The 19,239-nt window shown below is 45.0% G+C and overlaps 1 protein-coding gene across 1 annotated transcript in view; it reads left to right on the forward strand.

Annotated features, from left to right (window-relative positions):
- ndufb9 (NADH:ubiquinone oxidoreductase subunit B9) overlaps nt 1-19,239 on the forward strand; it is a 38,814-nt gene that overhangs the window by 14,649 nt on the left and 4,926 nt on the right. Inside the window, exons 2-3 of the mRNA XM_077240211.1 lie at nt 8,503-8,695; nt 11,961-12,074. Of these exons, the coding sequence (XP_077096326.1) occupies nt 8,503-8,695; nt 11,961-12,074 (307 nt within the window). The remainder of the gene's footprint in view (nt 1-8,502; nt 8,696-11,960; nt 12,075-19,239) is intronic.

Raw genomic sequence — 19,239 nt, forward strand, 5'->3', positions numbered from 1 at the left:
GAGCCACGCCTGCAATTTCGCAACTGTCGCATCTCTCTCGCATCTCTCTCTGCCTCCCGCTCACTCACACACTCACACTCACACTCACTCACACACACACACACACACACACTGCCCCGGGGCCGCCCTTCCACTCACGTCACTTTTTTTTAAATCCCCTACAGCGCGAAATAATAGTCCCGCAAACGCGGCGTCGAGGAGCTTGTATGTAATCGGAGGACAAATTGCTCCTTAGTTTGGAAATGGTTTGGGTACAAGGTGATCGCGTTGAAAATAAAGGCGATAGTCTAGCGTTAGAAGCTCATTTGAAACATTGCCGCGGCTCATTTAAGAAAATGACAGCTCCAAAGAGACGCCGCTTTAGTTTGAGGTTGTGCTAACAATAATAAAGAAAGATTATGATCATCATCACCTTATCTGTTACCACTGAAATGTAGATGTAATGTATTTCCAAATCGAAGCCCATCTTATGCGGAGTGTTGCCTAATAGACTGCAACACGATAAAACCAATGGATAAAACAGGCACCTTCAGAATGCGTAAAAGACACACCGGCTGAGACAGGTCTAACTCACTGTGTGCCTTCTAATAATGGACAGAACAAGTCGCGTTTTCAGGTGATACATCATAGATGATGTAGGCCTACTGTATTTAAGCACTGTATCACACAAGTTGCAACTTTCTGTGTCATTCTTTTTGGTGAAATGGTCCCACACACTACTTTTCTTTGCACGCTTCATCCTGTCGTCTGCCTTGGCTCTAACCTCGAGTGTTTTAGCCTGTAGTTTACTTTTCGCAAACCTTGTGAGCCCGCGAACCCAAATGCTGTGACCTCGCGCCAAATGTTTTTATTGGTTTATTAAGTACAAACAGGCGAGTTATGAAAAATTGAGTGAGGGATTTGTTCACTTCACACAAAAATATCTTGGAATGAGATGGCTAACTGTTGTAGCGTTTAGTCCACTGTCTATAATATCTTAATTTAGAGATAACCCTAACTACCGACAACTTTGATCGGTTAGGGTTGATACGGTCAACCATCGGTCAAACGGTCATCGGTTAGCATCCCTAACACTTACGTTTTCATTTTAAGAGGTGTTCTGAGTAAATGTGGTTTGATATGTTAACATTAGTTAATGCATTAGGCTAACTAACACGAACCATGAGCAATGCATGTTACTGTATTTATTAATCTTCGTTAATCTTAGTTAATAAAAAATACAGCTGTTCATTGTTTGTTCATGTTACTTCACAGTGCATTAGTCTAAGATGAGGCAAATAAGATAAATAAGATAAGGCAACATTTTTTTAGCACAATACACACCCCGCGGTAATTCAGGAAAAAAATCTCTGCATGCTCCACGTGAAACTTCGGTCTTCTTACCTTTTACCATCGTGTCAATTCTCAATTGATTTTGATTAATATGCGCGAGGGAGGGAGAGTGCGCGCGACCGGCTCTCTCTCTCTAATATGCTCGTTCTTCAGTAACATGAGCTAGGGGTGGTTAATCTGTATGATTTCCCGATTCGATTACGATTATTGAAGTCCCGATTCGATTACAGTCAATTTTCGATTATTAACGATTCTCGAGTAGCGATTATTGATTTTCCATTTCACAACAGTAAACGAAAAATGATTTCCATTACACGAGAGTAGATGTTAAAACTTCATGCTGATTTGTACTCTGCTTTCGCCAAGATAAGCACCAACTAAGACGTAGCTTTACAGTAACCTATGCTTCTCCGTCCATTTACGCTTCTTTCCATCTGGTGACGTGAATCTCCTTCTGTCTGGTGTTAATAGTGTATTTGCGCATCAGCACACACAACGGCTGCAACCACAGTGCGGTCCCCCCATAGCAACCCTCTGGATTGAGCGGAGTAGGGAACATCTCTAGGGTCTTCAAGTGGGCACCTTCCGTCCTCAGTGTTTCGTCGACTAGCCCACGACACCTCAAGAGGGCTCGACAGTGACTCTGGCGTCCCAGAGTCACCCCCCCCCCTCCGTCCCCCACTCAACTCAGCCCAGTTTACTGACCTCTACTTCCCTCTTGCTGCTGAGACCTAACCACAATCTCACAATCTCTCCGCAACCCAACCATACGCGCCAACCCGTTTGACTAAGGCTGTCGAGCCCCACTGGTGCGTTAATATGCAGTTTCAGTGGCAACGGTTCCGTATGGCATACCACCTAGCGCAAAGCACAATATCTGCCCAACCACCCGTCATTCACGCAATATACACAGGAACGTAATGACTGTAAATATTATACAACCTATACAAATAAACCAACACCCTTCAAGTTTTCAAGAATTCTACGAAACCGTAGCATGGCGGCCTGTACTCAGCCAGCTAGAATATTTTCGTCTCAACCACAGCCAGTTGCTGCTCCTTTCTCCTGCTTCAGATAAGTTCTTTACTGTACGACGCAACTCTTGACCACTGAATCCGACGTCTCTGAGGAACCGGGTTGTAGAGTGTGCCACAAAACCTCGACAACCCACTTCCACTGGATAAACCTGGACTCTCCATCCTCGCTGTTCTGCTTCAGTGGCCAGATGAGCATACCGCAATTTCTTCCTCTCATATGCCTCATCTACTGCATCCTCCCATGGCACTGTTAACTCTATCAGTTGAACAATGCGTGCTGATCCAGACCACAAAACAATATCTGGTCGTAGGTTAGTGGTGGCAATCTCAGGTGGAAAAATAAACCGTTGATCAAGATCAGCCAGCATCTTCCAGTCCCAAGCAGCTTACAGTTGTCCTGGGCGAGAATTGGTGTTAGCACCTTTTCTTGGTGGTTGCTCGCCTGGGCGGAGGAATATTGTCTTCTGCGTGTAATGTTTTACACTACAAAGTAATACACTACACTACAAAATACACTACAAAGTGATTGCAGTATTAAAAAAAGTCAGCTGCTGAATTACTTAACTCTTTTATTGAGTAACAACAACTCAAAGCACTTTCTGTGTCGTGTAGTTATAACTTAAGAATTATTTGTATGTAGCTTATGTTCTGTAGAACACAGAAATGAATACATCACATTGTGTTGTGACTCATCAACTTGAACTAAACAATAACAAATAAATGAAAGGCTTATTTCCTTTAGGAAGTAGATCTGAACCAAAATACTGTAGAAATTGGACAATTTTCTTCTAGAAAGACAAGGTGTTGTTCAGGTGGAGGAAGACTGCAGGTTGCATATATCATATCAAGGTAAAGAAAAGGTTTTTTCTCCACCTGAACACCTTTCTATAAGAAAATTGTCCAATTTAATCATTAAGAAGACAAAATGAACATTTTTGAACAACTTACTGTAACTTCAGTAACACCTTTAGGCCTGTCATGATAACAAATCTTGCTGGGCGATAAATTGTCCAAGAAATTATTGCGATAAACGATAATATTGATAATAAAGTCGTTCTGAGACCATTTTCTTCTAAAATAATGATAATGGCATAATAATGAAGGTACACCTTTTCAAAGATCAATAAACTTTTATTTCTAAAGACTATTTAAATGAACAAAACAACCAAAAACAATAAAAGCAATGGACTCTGTCTCTGTTAACAAAAAATGCACTTACCAATGTGTGATTTCTGTTCACACTGAGAATCATATCATGTACTGTGTGAGCATGCGTCTCAGATGAGTATGTGCGCTAGTTTGTGTGTGTGTGTGTGTGTGTGGTGTGTGTGTGTGTGTGTGTGTGTGTGTGTGTGTGTGCTCGCGTCTCATATGAGTATGTGCACGGAGAGTTTGTGTGTGTTCCGTCTCATTGAGTTTGTGCGCGAGTTTGTGTCTCAGGCTCATTGAGTTTGTGCGCGAGTTTGTGTGTGTGTGTGCTCGCGTCAGTATGTGCGTGGAGAGTTTATGTGCGCGCGCGCGTCTCATATGAGTGTGTGCGCGCATGTCTCATATGTGCGTGGAGAGTTTGTGTGTGCCACGCGTGTCTCATATGAGTAGGCTATGTGCGTGGAGAGTTTGTATGTGCGCGCATCTCGTGTGTGTAGAGTTTGCGTGTATGTGCGTGAGCGACTTTAGGTGTGTCGTTGTGCATTTCATATGTATTTGTTTGAGCTTTCAGCAGTATACATGTATGTTTGACTACTTAATATATGTGTTTGCAAGTGTTTCATATATGTGTGCGTGAATCAAGTTTGATATAAGCCCTAAACGGCGCCTCATATGAGGGTAAGAGAGCGCGCGAGAGAGAGAGAGGGACGAGCGAGAGGTAGTGCTTGCGCTACGGCGCTCTGCAATCAAATACGATTGTAAATAGGCTCAAACAGGCTTTTACACACCTGCTCTAACTCGCTCTGGCTGGTTACACCATAGACAGTGCGTTACACGCGCTTGCTAACTGGAACTGGGCGCGTTCGTGACGTTCAACTTCCGGTATAAATTTTTTTACAAATTAAAATAATGCTTTTTTTTTTTAAATAAATAAAAAAATCGATTTTTGAAAATTTAATAATCGATTCATACTCGTCCATAACATATTCGCGATTAATCAATAATCGATTTTTTTCCACCACCCCTAACATGAGCCCTGTCACAAGCGCAGCATTCAGTCATCTATCACTCAAATAAGGCTTTGGCGTTCGTCAAAAAAATTCAATGCAGGAAAAACCTCGTTTCATCTTCTCTCTTATTCAGCCTTTTAAATTTTGCACGGTAGTCAGCTCCCTGTCACGTGACAAGGGAGCGCAGAGAAAGTGAGTGGGAGTGGTTGACAGCTAATATTAACCAATCTAAAATCTGCTTTAAAGTTAAGAATGTAAGGATGAAGTTTGATTGGATGCAATCATTGTATAGAATGATGGTCTGGCCACCGCGTATCAGCGCACATAAGGTACATACTGTGCAGTAATTTGCAAACGTTTCGTCGAGAAGTGAAAACAGGTCGTACCACAACCATTATTTGCACTTGCACAAATGCTCCCAAATATATTTTTAGGTCACACAGATTAAATTTCAGCAGCATAATTTCGAGCCTTGTATTCAAAGCAACGCAATTTCTTCATCCGTTTGCAGTATAACGAAATTTTGATTTTGATTACAATGGTCATGTTTGTGCTTTCTGATTAGGCCTATTTATTATGTGCAACATTTAAATTAATATTCAGAAAAGGGTAAAGTTACTTCTATCATTTGTTTTTCTGATTAACTTTTATTAGCCTGCAAACCCAAATAAAACAGGCCTACTTAACAGGATAGTTTATTTTTTTCGTCTGCAGAACAAAATTGTATAAAAACGAATAGCATACGAATAAAAATAATCGCATAAAGATCAAGAAATCCAGAAAAAAATATTTAACAAAATTCAGATAGTAAGGATAAATGGGAATGCATCTCAAGGGAATGCGTTTGACAGGGAACGCATCTCAAGGTCGCATACACAAACACACACACATACACACACTCATGTTGCCGTTAGAGCAGTCAGCGCCGAACAACAGGCAAATAAAATATTATTGTCTCAACCGTTAAGACAAAACCGACTGTTTACGGGGATATTTTCAGCTTGAAAAAAAGGTGTACTGATGTCTTTCCGTGGTTGAAACAACAATTCTTATGATGTTTATTCATGTTTATTTGATACTATAAATGAACTAGAAGGATAATTGTGAGATATAATTCTGTGTGTATGTGCGCAGCTCAGGAAACAGCGCGCATGCAGAAGTCTTTCGTCTTGCGCTTAAAGAATATCATAAAGAATATTCGATTTTCTATTCTTAATCCTACTAACTAGCCTATAAAATATTTAATTAATGTTATTGCATGTGAATAAATATGTGTATAACCAGGGCTATGTAAAATGTCAATTTTTGATATTGATGATTATTGTCTGGAAACAGACGGTTGTAATCGACATCGAGATACTTGCGATACATCGTCGATAAACGATAATATCGCCCAGCCCTAGTTTGGGATAAACTCCTCACTCTTGGCTGGGGATACTGGGAATAACTCTGGGTTTGGGATAAACTCCTCACTCTCGGCTGGGGATACTGGGAATAACTCTGGGTTTGGGATAAACTCCTCACTCTCGGCTGGGGATACTGGGAATAACTCTGGGTTTGGGATAAACTCCTCACTCTCAGCTGGGGATACTGGGAATAACTCTGGGTTAGGGATAAACTCCTCACTCTCGGCTGGGGATACTGGGAATAACTCTGGGTTTGGGATAAACTCCTCACTCTCGACTGGGAATACTGGGAATAACTCTGGGTTTGGGATAAACTCCTCACTCTCGCTGGGAATACTGGGAATAACTCTGGGTTTGGGATAAACTCCTCACTCTCGGCTGGGAATACGGGAATAACTCTTGGTTTGGGATAAACTCCTCACTCTCGGCTGGGGATACTGGGAATAACTCTGGGTTTGGGATAAACTCACTCTCGGCTGGGAATCGAGAATAACTCTGTTTGGGATAAACTCCTCACTCTCGGCTGGGAATACGGGAATAACTCTTGGTTTGGGATAAACTCCTCACTCTCGGCTGGGGATACTGGGAATAACTCTGGGTTTGTGATAAACTCCTCACTCTCGACGGGATACTGGGAATAACTCTTGGTTTGGGATAAACTCCTCACTCTCGGCTGGGGATACTGGTAATAACTCTGGGTTTGGGATAAACTCCTCACTCTCGGCTGGGGATACTGGTAATAACTCTGGGTTTGGGATAAACTCCTCACTCTCGACGGGATACTGGGAATAACTCTTGGTTTGGGATAAACTCCTCACTCTCGGCTGGGGATACTGGGAATAACTCTGGGTTTGGGATAAACTCCTCACTCTCGACTGGGGATACTGGTAATAACTCTTGGTTTGGGATAAACTCCTCACTCTCGGCTGGGGATACTGGTAATAACTCTGGGTTTGGGATAAACTCCTCACTCTCGACTGGGGATACTGGTAATAACTCTTGGTTTGGGATAAACTCCTCACTCTCGGCTGGGGATACTGGGAATAACTCTGGGTTTGGGATAAACTCACTCTCGGCTGGGAATCGAGAATAACTCTGTTTGGGATAAACTCCTCACTCTCGGCTGGGAATACGGGAATAACTCTTGGTTTGGGATAAACTCCTCACTCTCGGCTGGGGATACTGGGAATAACTCTGGGTTTGTGATAAACTCCTCACTCTCGACGGGATACTGGGAATAACTCTTGGTTTGGGATAAACTCCTCACTCTCGGCTGGGGATACTGGTAATAACTCTGGGTTTGGGATAAACTCCTCACTCTCGGCTGGGGATACTGGGAATAACTCTGGGTTTGTGATAAACTCCTCACTCTCGACGGGATACTGGGAATAACTCTTGGTTTGGGATAAACTCCTCACTCTCGGCTGGGGATACTGGGAATAACTCTGGGTTTGGGATAAACTCCTCACTCTCGACTGGGGATACTGGGAATAACTCTTGGTTTGGGATAAACTCCTCACTCTCGGCTGGGGATACTGGTAATAACTCTGGGTTTGGGATAAACTCCTCACTCTCGGCTGGGGATACTGGTAATAACTCTGGGTTTGGGATAAACTCCTCACTCTTGGCTGGGGATACGGAATAACTCTGGGTTTGGGATAAAGTCCTCACTCTCGGCTGGGAATACGGGAATAACTCTTGGTTTGGGATAAACTTCTCACTCTCGGCTGGGGATACTGGGAATAACCCTGGGTTTGGGCTGACAGCACGGCAGAGATCCCCTCAATAATTTGTAAGTGTTAACTTGTGAAAACAAATGCCACAGGTAATCAGACATTATCTGAGAAAGGTGGACTGAATCGGGTACTGAACTCTGAACTGCCCGCACTGCTTCAGCACAGACGATAGCTCATTTTCTACTGCAACGCAATGTTTTATTCTCCTTCATTCAATGCACGTTGTTTGTACATAAATAAACCTTTATGTCATCGTAGAGTACAATCTATAAATCAAAATGTGTATTGCATTTATGAAGGAAAGGTTCAGTACCCAAGGCTCTATCGCTATCACCTCACTGGTGTTCAGTGTCTTCGGCGTATTGCATCAACAGCTATTAGGATTGTTTGTGATTTGGTCTTAGTGACTCTGGAGTCCTCCTTATGATTACTAACGTTTCACGTAGTGATAAAATGCTCTAATTCTAATGCTCTAGTTCTAAAATTAGGACTGAGACCCTCATTATTTTTTGAGTATCTCCCAAATCGCCTAAATTGCCAAATGGTGCTCTTCTGTTTCTTTTGACCAAAAATGTTTATATTTTTGAAGTTTTAAAATCGTAGCTTCATCGGAATGGTACGAAACTTGGTCACTTTTATGGCACTTCGTATATGAACACAAAAAAATTGAGGGCATGATTTGAAAAGTCTAAGTATTGGTAAAAAAATGTCACACTCATGGTCTTCACGGTCAAATATGACCACCATAGGAAATGAATGGGAAACAGGCAAAAAGACAGACAATTTTTGTGTGTACAATCTAAAAATCATTAAAGTTTCTGTTCTCTTTCAGGGATAAATATCGGTTCTACGCGTGTCTGCTGCGAGCGCGCTTCGATGAGAACAAGCATGAGAAGGACCTGGTGAAGGCCACCCTAATGCTGAAGGCAGGAGAAGAGGAGTTCTGGACCAATCAGCATCCGCAGCCCTACCTATTCCCCGACTCACCTGGAGGCACGTCCTACGAGCGCTACGAGTGCTACAAGGTGGGTGACCGGGCAAACGTTTCGCTACGAGCGCTACAAGGTTTACTATGTAGAGGTTCTGCAGAGGAATATGTGTTGGTCTAATTACCAACAAATTTCTTGAAAGTAGAGTACTAGATTTTTAAAAATCCTCGATTGCAATTAACGTGTCGAGTAACCGACAAAATACTGGAAGTGGGGCGTTCCAAAGATGAGAATCCATGAACCGCACTATTAGACTGCACAGTGTATTAAAACCATTTAAAAACCATACTATAGCATAGTGCTATTGTGAATTCCCAAAGGCTGCGATTCAATTAAATAAATATAAGTCCTGCGTGTTTAATATACATGCGCTGTAATCATGTACATGTGTGTTGGCCACGTGTGTCTCAGAGCGGCTCCGTTCACAGTAAACGCTGATGCACATGACCTGATATCATGCGTGGAGCATCTCAAACTACATCTCTGCGTATGGGTTTGGGTTGTGTACCATTTCATCAGATCTGTAAGGTAAATCAACACAGGAGAATACATCAACATGATTCTATGCTAACTGTTCATCTCGATTTCAAAATAAAATTTTAAACCCTTGCTCTGAGTTCTTGTTAAAAAAATTACAGTAGCTATAGCATTTAAATCGTAAAAGTGGCCAAATATTAAAGATTAAGTGGACATTTGAATTAAATGTCTTTTGTCCAATATTAAACATGGACTTGATCTGCTGTAGTGTAATAACACCGGGCCGCTGGCGCCCTGTGCAGGCATTTATATATATATATATAATTTACATAAGTTAATAGTTTATATTATGTATTTTAACAGTGTTGTTCTATAAAACCATATGATTACTTGCTTTTGATCCTTTATTTCAACCAATTATTATTGCCTCATTGTTATACATATATTTTAAGTTATTTTAAAGGCGTAGGTCTATTTTTATTACCACAAAAAAGTATCAGGTTATTTGATTAATCGTTAAAATAATCGACAGATTACTTTATTACCAAAATAATCGTTAGTGACAGCCCTACTTAAAAGTAATGCAAATATTTGTTTTTCCTATGCGGTGTACAAAAGTTCAAGTTTAACTGTGAATTTTCTTCTCATAAAGTCTTGACAAAAGATCTAAGTCAGACCCTGCGTCTCAATGTCCACACTGTCCATCCTGAACTGTAGGTGAGATTAAAGTGTGTCCCAAAGCATAGTATGTTGACAAGTGTGTGCCAGAAGTCCCCGGATGATCTACTCGAAGTGTGGATCCGTGCTCACTATAACAGCTAATATTACCCACAACCCACTGCGCTTTGGAGGAGGAACTACAAACACGAGTAAAAAGTGTTAAAAAAATACAAAACTTGGCAGATACCCTCAACCGACGGTGAGAGGTTTAGATAAAGGTTTGAGTCACTAATTTTAACCTGATAAAAAAAAAGTTATCCGTGTTATATTTCATCTGCAATAACAATGTGGACTTTTATAAAGATCCATGAGGCCATTAACTTTTATATGCATCATTTATAATGCATTAATATGAGCAGAGTCGCTGCATGAAAGACATGCAGATCAACGCTCTTCTGCATTTCACTCCGATACAGTAGGAAATTAAATTAAATTGAAATGTGGAGGATTTTTTTTTGTGACAGGCCAGTTTACTGTTACAGGATGATTGACAGGCCAGTTTACTGTTAAAGGATGATTGACAGGCCAGTTTACTGTTTCAGGATGATTGACAGGCCAGTTTACTGTTACAGGATGATTGACAGGCCAGTTTACTGTTACAGGATGATTGACAGGCAAGATTACTGTTACAAGATGATTGACAGGCCAGTTTACTGTTACAAGATGATTGACAGGCCAGTTTACTGTTACAGGATAATTGACAGGCCAGTTTACTGTTACAGGATGATTGACAGGCCAGTTTACTGTTACAGGATAATTGACAGGCCAGTTTACTGTTACAAGATGATTGACAGGCCAGTTTACTCTTACAGGATGATTGACAGGCCAGTTTACTCTTGCAGGATGATTGACAGGCCAGTTTACTGTTACAGGATGATTGACAGGCCAGTTTACTGTTACAGGATAATTGACAGGCCAGTTTACTGTTACAGGATGATTGACAGGCCAGTTTACTGTTACAGGATAATTGACAGGCCAGTTTACTGTAACAGGATGATTGACAGGCAAGTTTACTGTTACAGGATAATTGACAGGCCAGTTTACTGTTACAGGATGATTGACAGGCCAGTTTACTGTTACAGGATGATTGACAGGCCAGTTTACTGTTACAAGATGGTTGACAGGCCAGTTTACTGTTACAGGATGATTGACAGGCCAGTTTACTGTTACAGGATGATTGACAGGCCAGTTTACTGTTACAGGATGATTGACAGGCCAGTTTACTGTTACAGGATGATTGACAGGCCAGTTTACTGTTACAGGATGATTGACAGGCCAGTTTACTGTTACAGGATGATTGACAGGCCATTGACAGGCCAGTTTACTGTTACAGGATGATTGACAGGCCAGCTTACTGTTACAGGATGATTGACAGGCCAGTTTACTGTTACAGGATGATTGACAGGCCAGTTTACGGTTACAGGATGATTGACAGGCCATTGACAGGTCAGTTTACTGTTACAGGATGATTGACAGGCCAGTTTACTGTTACAGGATGATTGACAGGCCAGTTTACCATTACAGGATGATTGACAGGCCAGTTTACCGTTACAGGATAATTGACAGGTCAGTTTACCATTACAGGATGATTGACAGGCCAGTTTACTGTTACAGGATGATTGACAGGCCAGTTTACTGTTACAGGATGATTGACAGGCCAGTTTGTGTGTCAGAATGCGACAGAGCAACATTTAAAGATGCAATTGTATGACCTGATAGTATGTCCCAAAGCTTGTCTACTCTTCTACTACACTCTCAAAAGTATCTACTTTTTCTTCAGATTACATACTTTTAGGGCGTAGTAGGTAGGCGAATTGAGACGCAGCAAGTGCATAAATCATAGATTTAGAATCTTCTTAAAGGGCCCTATAATGCTCATTTACAGGTTTATAATTTTGTTTTTGGGGTCTACTAGAATAGATTTACATGATTTAATGATTCTTCTTTACCATAAATGTATTGCCTCGCCATGGCAACACTGTTTGAGACGTATTAAAACTCTGTTCCCGGTAATGTGGACTCGATCTGCTGAGCGTGGTTTGGGTGGAGCTGATGAGTATCCTCATCTCATTCTTGCTGTCACTGATTCCCTGTTCTCCTACAGGTCCCTGAGTGGTGTCTGGATCACTGGCACCCGTCGGAGAAAGCCATGTATCCGGATTACTTTGCTAAGAGGGAGCAGTGGAAGAAGCTTCGGGCTCAGAGCTGGGATCGAGAGGTGCTTCTCCTTTCACACATCACACCACATGCTTTTCACCTTCGCCACTTCATCACTTACATCTATATGCATAGCTGTCAACCCTCCCGTTTTTTCTGGGTTTCTCACGTATTTTAGCTCTTTTCCTGCTGTCTTCCCGTTTTAGTATTTTCACGTAAAATATTCCGTATTATTACGCTCTGATTGTGTTAAGAACACGCATATCTGTGTCTGTGAAGTGGCTTGCCCTTGGGTTGCTAGACCTCCAGTAAAGCAGGTGGCAGTATACAGACAGACAGAAGCTTAGGCTACTATCGAAGAAGAAGACAGTTGCAGCGGCGGGCAGGAGGAAGAGGGAAAAAGTAGCGGGAAGTCTGAACTTTAAGGAGAGTAACGTTAGAGTAGATGAGCGTGATGTGCGATGATGGATCAGGAGGACGCCGACGGCCAAAAACACCGCATTAACCACCAACCAAAACCGAGCACATTATGTCGATATTTGATTAAATGGGAGACCACCTTCCACTACCTGAGAAGCAGCCATTTAGGTCCAAATTATGCCTACTGCAAAATTTTTCGTAATTTCAGTGTTGGTCATGGAGGGAAAAACGACGTTTCGCAGCACGACAAATGACTGAAACACAAGCGCGCGAGTGAGTCAGCTAGGCACACAACATCTTTATCATCATTCGTGGTGAACCGTGCCTCGTCTGAAGCTGACCAAATATTGAAAGCTGGTGTGAAAATGTCGATGCTAATTGCCAAAAATAACGTAGCATTCAGTTTTTTTGGACGACTTCAACCGTAGTGTGGCTCACGTATCATAAATAAAGAACTTTAAACATATCCATTGGTCTGTCATTCTTTAATATATATTGTGTAGTTCTCTTACGAGAGGTTCTCTTGTATTGCGTAAGTTTAGCTTACGCTACGGGAAAGATTCATCTTTTCTAGATATTGAAGCCAAAAAAATTATCCTTAATTTTGTATTCATTGTCAACGCAGTGCAGCAGCTAGCAGACCTAGAGCAGGCCATCTCGCATGCTCATTGGCTGCCCTGCGGGCAACTGCTGCAGCCTACCAGTGAGCCCGGCGTGACGTCACGCCCAATGAAGGGCGCCCGCGCCTTCATAGCGTCACAGCCCGCCAGAATGGGCGTGGCTTAGCGTATAAAAGTAGGGGCTGTAGGCTGACTTCCCTGATTTTCGTCTCTTCAGCGAGCTCTTCGCATCGCTGGATCTGAGAGAAGCCACCGCCGCCGTCGCACAAGCGAAACAGCCAGCTTAGGACAGCGCTGAGGAAGCCGGCCGTCTTCGCCACCTTCAGCCATCCGTGCGAGCTACTCTATCCGCCAACATAATCTTTTATCTCTGTATTCTGAGTTCTACACTTCCTAAAAGAGCAGCGAGACGTCAAGATGTCTCGCACTTCCTGTGGCTCGTGCAGAGCCGCTCAGCGTTGGAGACCGCCCATCTGCGCTCTCTGCCTGGGCCAGGAACACGCAGCCTCGCCCTCTCGATGGAGGTTGCGAGCACTGCGAGGAACTTCCGATGTCGACCCTGCGGGCTCGAATCGAAGTCTTTAACCACAGCGCCGCGCGGCTAGCTCTCTTTACGTTACAAGAGAGTTTCCCCGCCCTCGCGCCCCCGTTTCGCGAGCTCTCTGCATGACCCGGACGGGCATCAACATACCCGACGTACTGGATGCGTGGTAAGAGCAGAAATTTTAATACAGTTCTGCTCGACCAACGAGTACGTGGCTAGCTCTCTTTACGTTACAAGAGAGCTACCCCGCCCTCGTGTCCCCGTTCACGCGTCATGCAGAGCCCTCTCAAGCTCCCTGCATGACCCGGACGGTCATCATCTGTGTCACATGTAGGTCCCGTGCCCACTACTTGTGTGCGCGCCCTCATACAAACACCGTTCCTAGTTCTGCTCGACCAACGAGCACACGGCTAACTCTCTTTACGTTACAAGAGAGCTACCCCGCCCTCGCGTCGCCGTTCGAGCGTCATTCAGAGCCCTCTCGAGCTCTCTGCATGACCCGGACGGGCATCAACATATGCGACGTACTGGATGCGTGGTAAGAGCAGACATTTTTATACAGTTCTGCTCGACCAACGAGCACGCTGCTAGCTCTCTTTACGTTACAAGAGAGCTACCCCGCCCTTGTGTCCCCGTTCGCGCATCATGCAGAGCCCTCTCGAGCTCTCTGCATGACCCGGACGGGCTTGCGCACTGCCGTCGAAATGTCTCGCCCTGTCAGTCCCCTTAGATAAGGCTACTGCAGCGGTGTATTTGGCAGCCAACGAGCCGGCTGCCACACATCCGCCGTTCTCGCGGCGACCCAGAGAAATCTCAAGTGAGTATAATGTCTGGTTATCCGGCTCACGCCGTTGGTGTCTTGTGTAGAAAAGGTGCCCACATCTCGGTGTTCACCCTTACACACAAACACGATACCCCCCGTGTCTTCCGCAGAGCCCACTCTCATAAAGCTGGCAAATGCCGCTCGAGTGCTAGATGTAGGAAACATGCCCACAACTCTGTGCTCACGCCTATTTTCTGCCCGCTCTGTCACACGGCCAGAAATGCCTCATACATGTCAGGTTAAGAATTTAAGTTACGTGCCTGCTCACGAGCGCTCACGCTTACTAACAGACACATCGCCTCCGAAAAGACGCGCGTGTCCCGCTGCGGCCGGACCGCCGTCAAAGTTTATTTCCCTGTCAGTCCTTTAGTTCATTTAGCAGCCAACGAGCTGGTTTGTTCACCATCTCGCCTGCACACAAACGCCGTTTTCACGGCGACCCAGAGAAATCTCAAAAAGAGTATAATGTCTGGTCCGGCCAGTGTTTTATGTGTAGTGAAAGTGCCCACGCCCCAGTGTTCACCCCTACACACAAACACTTTGAATCTTGTGTCACTCACAGATCACACTCTCATAAAGCGCAGAAAAGCCGGCTCGAGTGTTGAATGTAAGAAATGTGTCCACAGGTCTGTGCCCACTATCTGCCCGCTCTGTTACACGATCAAAAAAGCAGGTTATGAATGTAAGTCTCGTGCCCGCCAGAGAGCGTTCACGCTTGCTAACACAAACCAACCTCCCCCCGGGCTCCGCCCGCGCGTTTAAGTGTTATCACAAAACGCAGGGCATTAATAAGACGGTCCCCATCCATTATGATCGGGGCGTCAAATACACTTGTAAGTCTCGGGCCCGCGCTCACGCTTACAGGAAGCTTTTCCGCCCGGAGCGCTGCTCGCGCGTCAAAAAGTGAAAAAAGAATGTTCCCCATCCCTTATGATTTGGACATCTCACATAATTCAGTTTCGGCTTTCGGCGAGCAGACATTTCCCAGAACCGAGAGCGCGCGCGCCGCGCTTTCGGCTCCGGTTCAGTTTCACAAGCCCGCAAATGGCGGCGATCTGAACCAGGAGGCCATTCGCCCCCTAGCGGCTCACATAGCTGCGTGGGAAACTATCCCAGGGATTTCAGAATGGGTGCTGAGCACAATAAAGCAGGGCTATACACTTCAATTCATTCGCCGTCCCCCGCGCTTTCAAGCCCGGACCGCGAAGATAGTGAATGCGGAAGTAGCACACCTACTTCACGCAGAAATAGCAAAGCTGTTGTGCAAAGGGGCTATAGAAAAGGTACCGCCTTCTCTGGGCCAGTCAGGTTTTTACAGCCGAAATTTTCTCGTACCCAAGAAGGACGGAGCCTTTAGACCTATCCTAGATCTGAGACATTTGAACAAAGTGTTTGCAAAAAGACCGTTCAAAATGCTTACGACCAGGAAAATCCTCGCGCACGTTCGCCCGAGGGACTGGTTTATTTCTCTAGATCTGAAGGATGACTATTTTCAGATTCAGATAATACCCCTTCACAGGCAATTTTTGAGATTCGCCTTCGACGGTCAGGTATATCAATACACCGTCCTGCCGTTCGGCCTGTCCCTGGCACCCCGTACATTTACGAAGTGCATGGACGCGGCGCTCGCCCCCCTGAGAAGTCAGGGGCTGCGAATAATGAACTATCTGGACGATTGGCTGATATTGGCACAGTCAGAGACAGAACTGCTATCTCACAGAACAGTGCTTCTCAGTCACCTGGAAAGCTTCGGTCTCACGGTCAACTGGACCAAGAGCTCATTAGTGCCCAGCCAGTCAATTTCCTTTTTAGAATAGAACTGGACTCGGTGACCATGACGGCTCGTTTATCGACACAGCGCGCGCGCCGTGTTCGCCACCTAGCCGCATCTTTCCAGAAGGGCAGATTTCTCCCTTTGAAAACATTTAAAAGGATGTTGGGCTGTATGGCATCAGCTCCAGCGGTGCTTCAGCTGGGCCTACTGCGCATGCGCCCGCTCCAATGCTGGTTGAATGCTCGCATGTCCCGCCGAGCCTGGGTTTCTGGCGGCCAGAAAATCAGAGTGACTCAGACCTGCATAGCGGCTCTGCAGCCCTGGTTAGTAGCCGACTGGTACCAGCAGGGAGTGATGATGGGAACCATCTCTTATAAGAAAGTCATTTCGACAGACGCGTCCAACTCGGGGAGCGCAGTTCGAGGGCAGAACGGTCTTCGGCCAGTGGTCAGACCAAGAGAAGTGTTTTCACATAAACTGTCTGGAAATGATAGCGGTCGAGAACGCGCTGAAGCGCTTCCTCCCGTTCATACAGGACCAACATGTTCTTGTCCGCTCGGACAACATGTCTGTGGTATCCTATGTAAACCGTCAGGGCGGTGTCAGATCCAGAAATCTCTGCAATCTGACGGAACGCCTCCTTATTTGGCCTCAGATGCACCTGCGTTCGCTGAGGGCGGCGCATGTGCCTGGCCATTTGAACGACGGCCCAGACAAACTGTCCAGGGACAATGTTCCCCCAGGGGAATGGTCCCTGCACCCCCAAACGGTCCAGAAGCTGTGGCGCCTATTCGGCAGAGCGGAAGTTGACCTATTTGCGTCAGACAACGCTCAATGCCCGACGTTCTTCTCGAAGGACTAGGACGCGCTGGCCCAGGTTTGGCCCAGCCTCCCGCTATATGCTTTCCCTCCGGTCTCTTTGTTACCACAGGTGATCAAGTGAATCAGGGAAACGTGCCACTTTGTGCTCCTCAAAACCCCGCGTTGGGAGAATCAGATTTGGTTCCCGGAACTAGCACGGCTGTCACTTACAGCTCCGTGGCCGATTCCGGCGAGGGCAGATCTCCTCTCTCAGGCTCGCGGCACGATCTGGCATCCCCATCCAGAGCGCTGGTCTCTGCACGCATGGTTGATCAACGGGTACTCGTTGCCCTGCCAGGAGGAGTGATGAACACGATCACGCAGCCTAGAGCTCCTTCCACGAGAAGGCTCTACGCGTCTAAATGGTCGGTGTTCTCTGGATGGTGCACCGACAGAGGTCTGGACCCACGGACATGTGGGGTGGCGCATCTGCTCACCTTCCTACAAGAGCTGTTGGATAAGGGGAGGTCCCCATCAACGCTCAAAGTATACATGGCGGCCGTGGCAGCGTTCGCAGAATCGGCGCACGGCCAGTCACTGGGAAGACATGAGTTGGTCATCCGCTTCCTTAGAAGAGCTAGAAGGATGAACCCGCCCCGCCCCCCGTCGGTTCCTATGTGGGATCTTTCATTGGTCCTCGAGGCCCTGAAAGCCTTTCCATTTGAACCACTAGACTCCATGGGGTTGAAATATCTATCACTGGAAACCGTTTTTCTGACTTCACTGTCGTCAGTAAAACGTGTGGGGAGCCTGCATGCGCTGTCTGTCAGCGCGTCGTGTCTTGAGTTCAGGCCAAATGACTCTAAAGTCATCCTCAGACCTAGACATGGCTATGTTCCTAAAGTGATGGGCACTCCATTCAGAGCGCAAGTTATTTCGCTGTCAGCTCTGCCAGCATCTGACAGCGAAAGTGAGGTGAATCTCCTCTGCCCTGTCAGGGCGCTGAGATTTTACATTACGCGCTCCGCCTCCTTCAGGCGTTCAGAACAGCTTTTTGTTTCGTTTGGTGGGCGCACCAAGGGTCTCGCCTCCTCGAAACAGAGCCTGTCCAGATGGAAAGTGGACGCTATAGCAGCTGCTTACGCGTCAAAAGGTCTGCAATGCCCTCTGGGCTGGAGCTCTCCGTCTACCTTTGTCAGGTTTTATAACCTAGAAGTTCCTGCCTTGCAGGCTAAACTTTTGTCAGTTTGAAGGAGAGGTGTATTCTGGTGTATGCCAAGTATCAGACCACTAACATTTGTACATTTTAAACAAATATTTAAAATATATAGTCTTTATTTGGTTTCTACATTAATTTGGAGATTCAATGTGAAATTGTTATATTATTTTGTTTAAAAAAATTAAATCGTGATGAATATGGTTATAAATACTGCTCATCGACATTTATATTTCATTTATATTTCATTAAGCACAGGTCGAGTTACCATATGAAGTGTGATGTCAGTCAGTGAATCGGCTCAGTTTACTCAGGTTAATCGGGTTATTTGTTACCCAGTGAACCCATAAATTATGAAATCTCTAATTGTGTTTATTACCTCAGTGAACCCATAAATTATGAAATCTCTAATCGGGTTGTTGGTTACCCCAGTGACCCCACTAATGCTGAATCCCCCAGTGACCCCATTAATGTTGAATCATTAGGAAGCATGTCATTAGTTTTCACTGTTATGCTGATGATACTCAGCTCTATATTTCTTCACGCCCTGACGAATCTTACCAATTCACAATATTAAAGGTGCTCTAAGCGATGTCGGGTAACGTCACTTCTTGTTGACGTTTAAAGTATTAAAGACCCTCCCTCCTCATCTGTGCACTAACAACCCCCCCCCTCCCCCCCAATCCTTGTCGGTTATTGGCTGGAACGGTGTATTATGTTTCGTGGTGCGGGTTAGCCCAGTTTGCCGTTTGTGGAGCCTGGGGTGTCTGCAGAGACCGCGTTTTTTTACAGTGTGTTCAGGGGACAGGCAGCTAGCGGATTGTGAGGAGATGTTTGCTGTATGTGACAAGAAATGCATTGGCCTAAAAAACGCATGACATCGCGTAGAGCACCTTTAACGGAATGCATAGCAAGTCAAGGCCTCATTCCATTTACCTCTGTACAGATAAAACGTTGTCGGGATAACTCCAGTTCGCTTGGCTATGCAGATTTGACAAATTTCTGTATTATAAATTTTTAAGGCCAGA

Source organism: Siphateles boraxobius, unplaced genomic scaffold (genome assembly GCF_051911475.1).
Source record: "Siphateles boraxobius isolate OS27281-9 unplaced genomic scaffold, OSU_SipBor_1 221, whole genome shotgun sequence".
Lineage (NCBI taxonomy): Eukaryota > Metazoa > Chordata > Actinopteri > Cypriniformes > Leuciscidae > Siphateles > Siphateles boraxobius.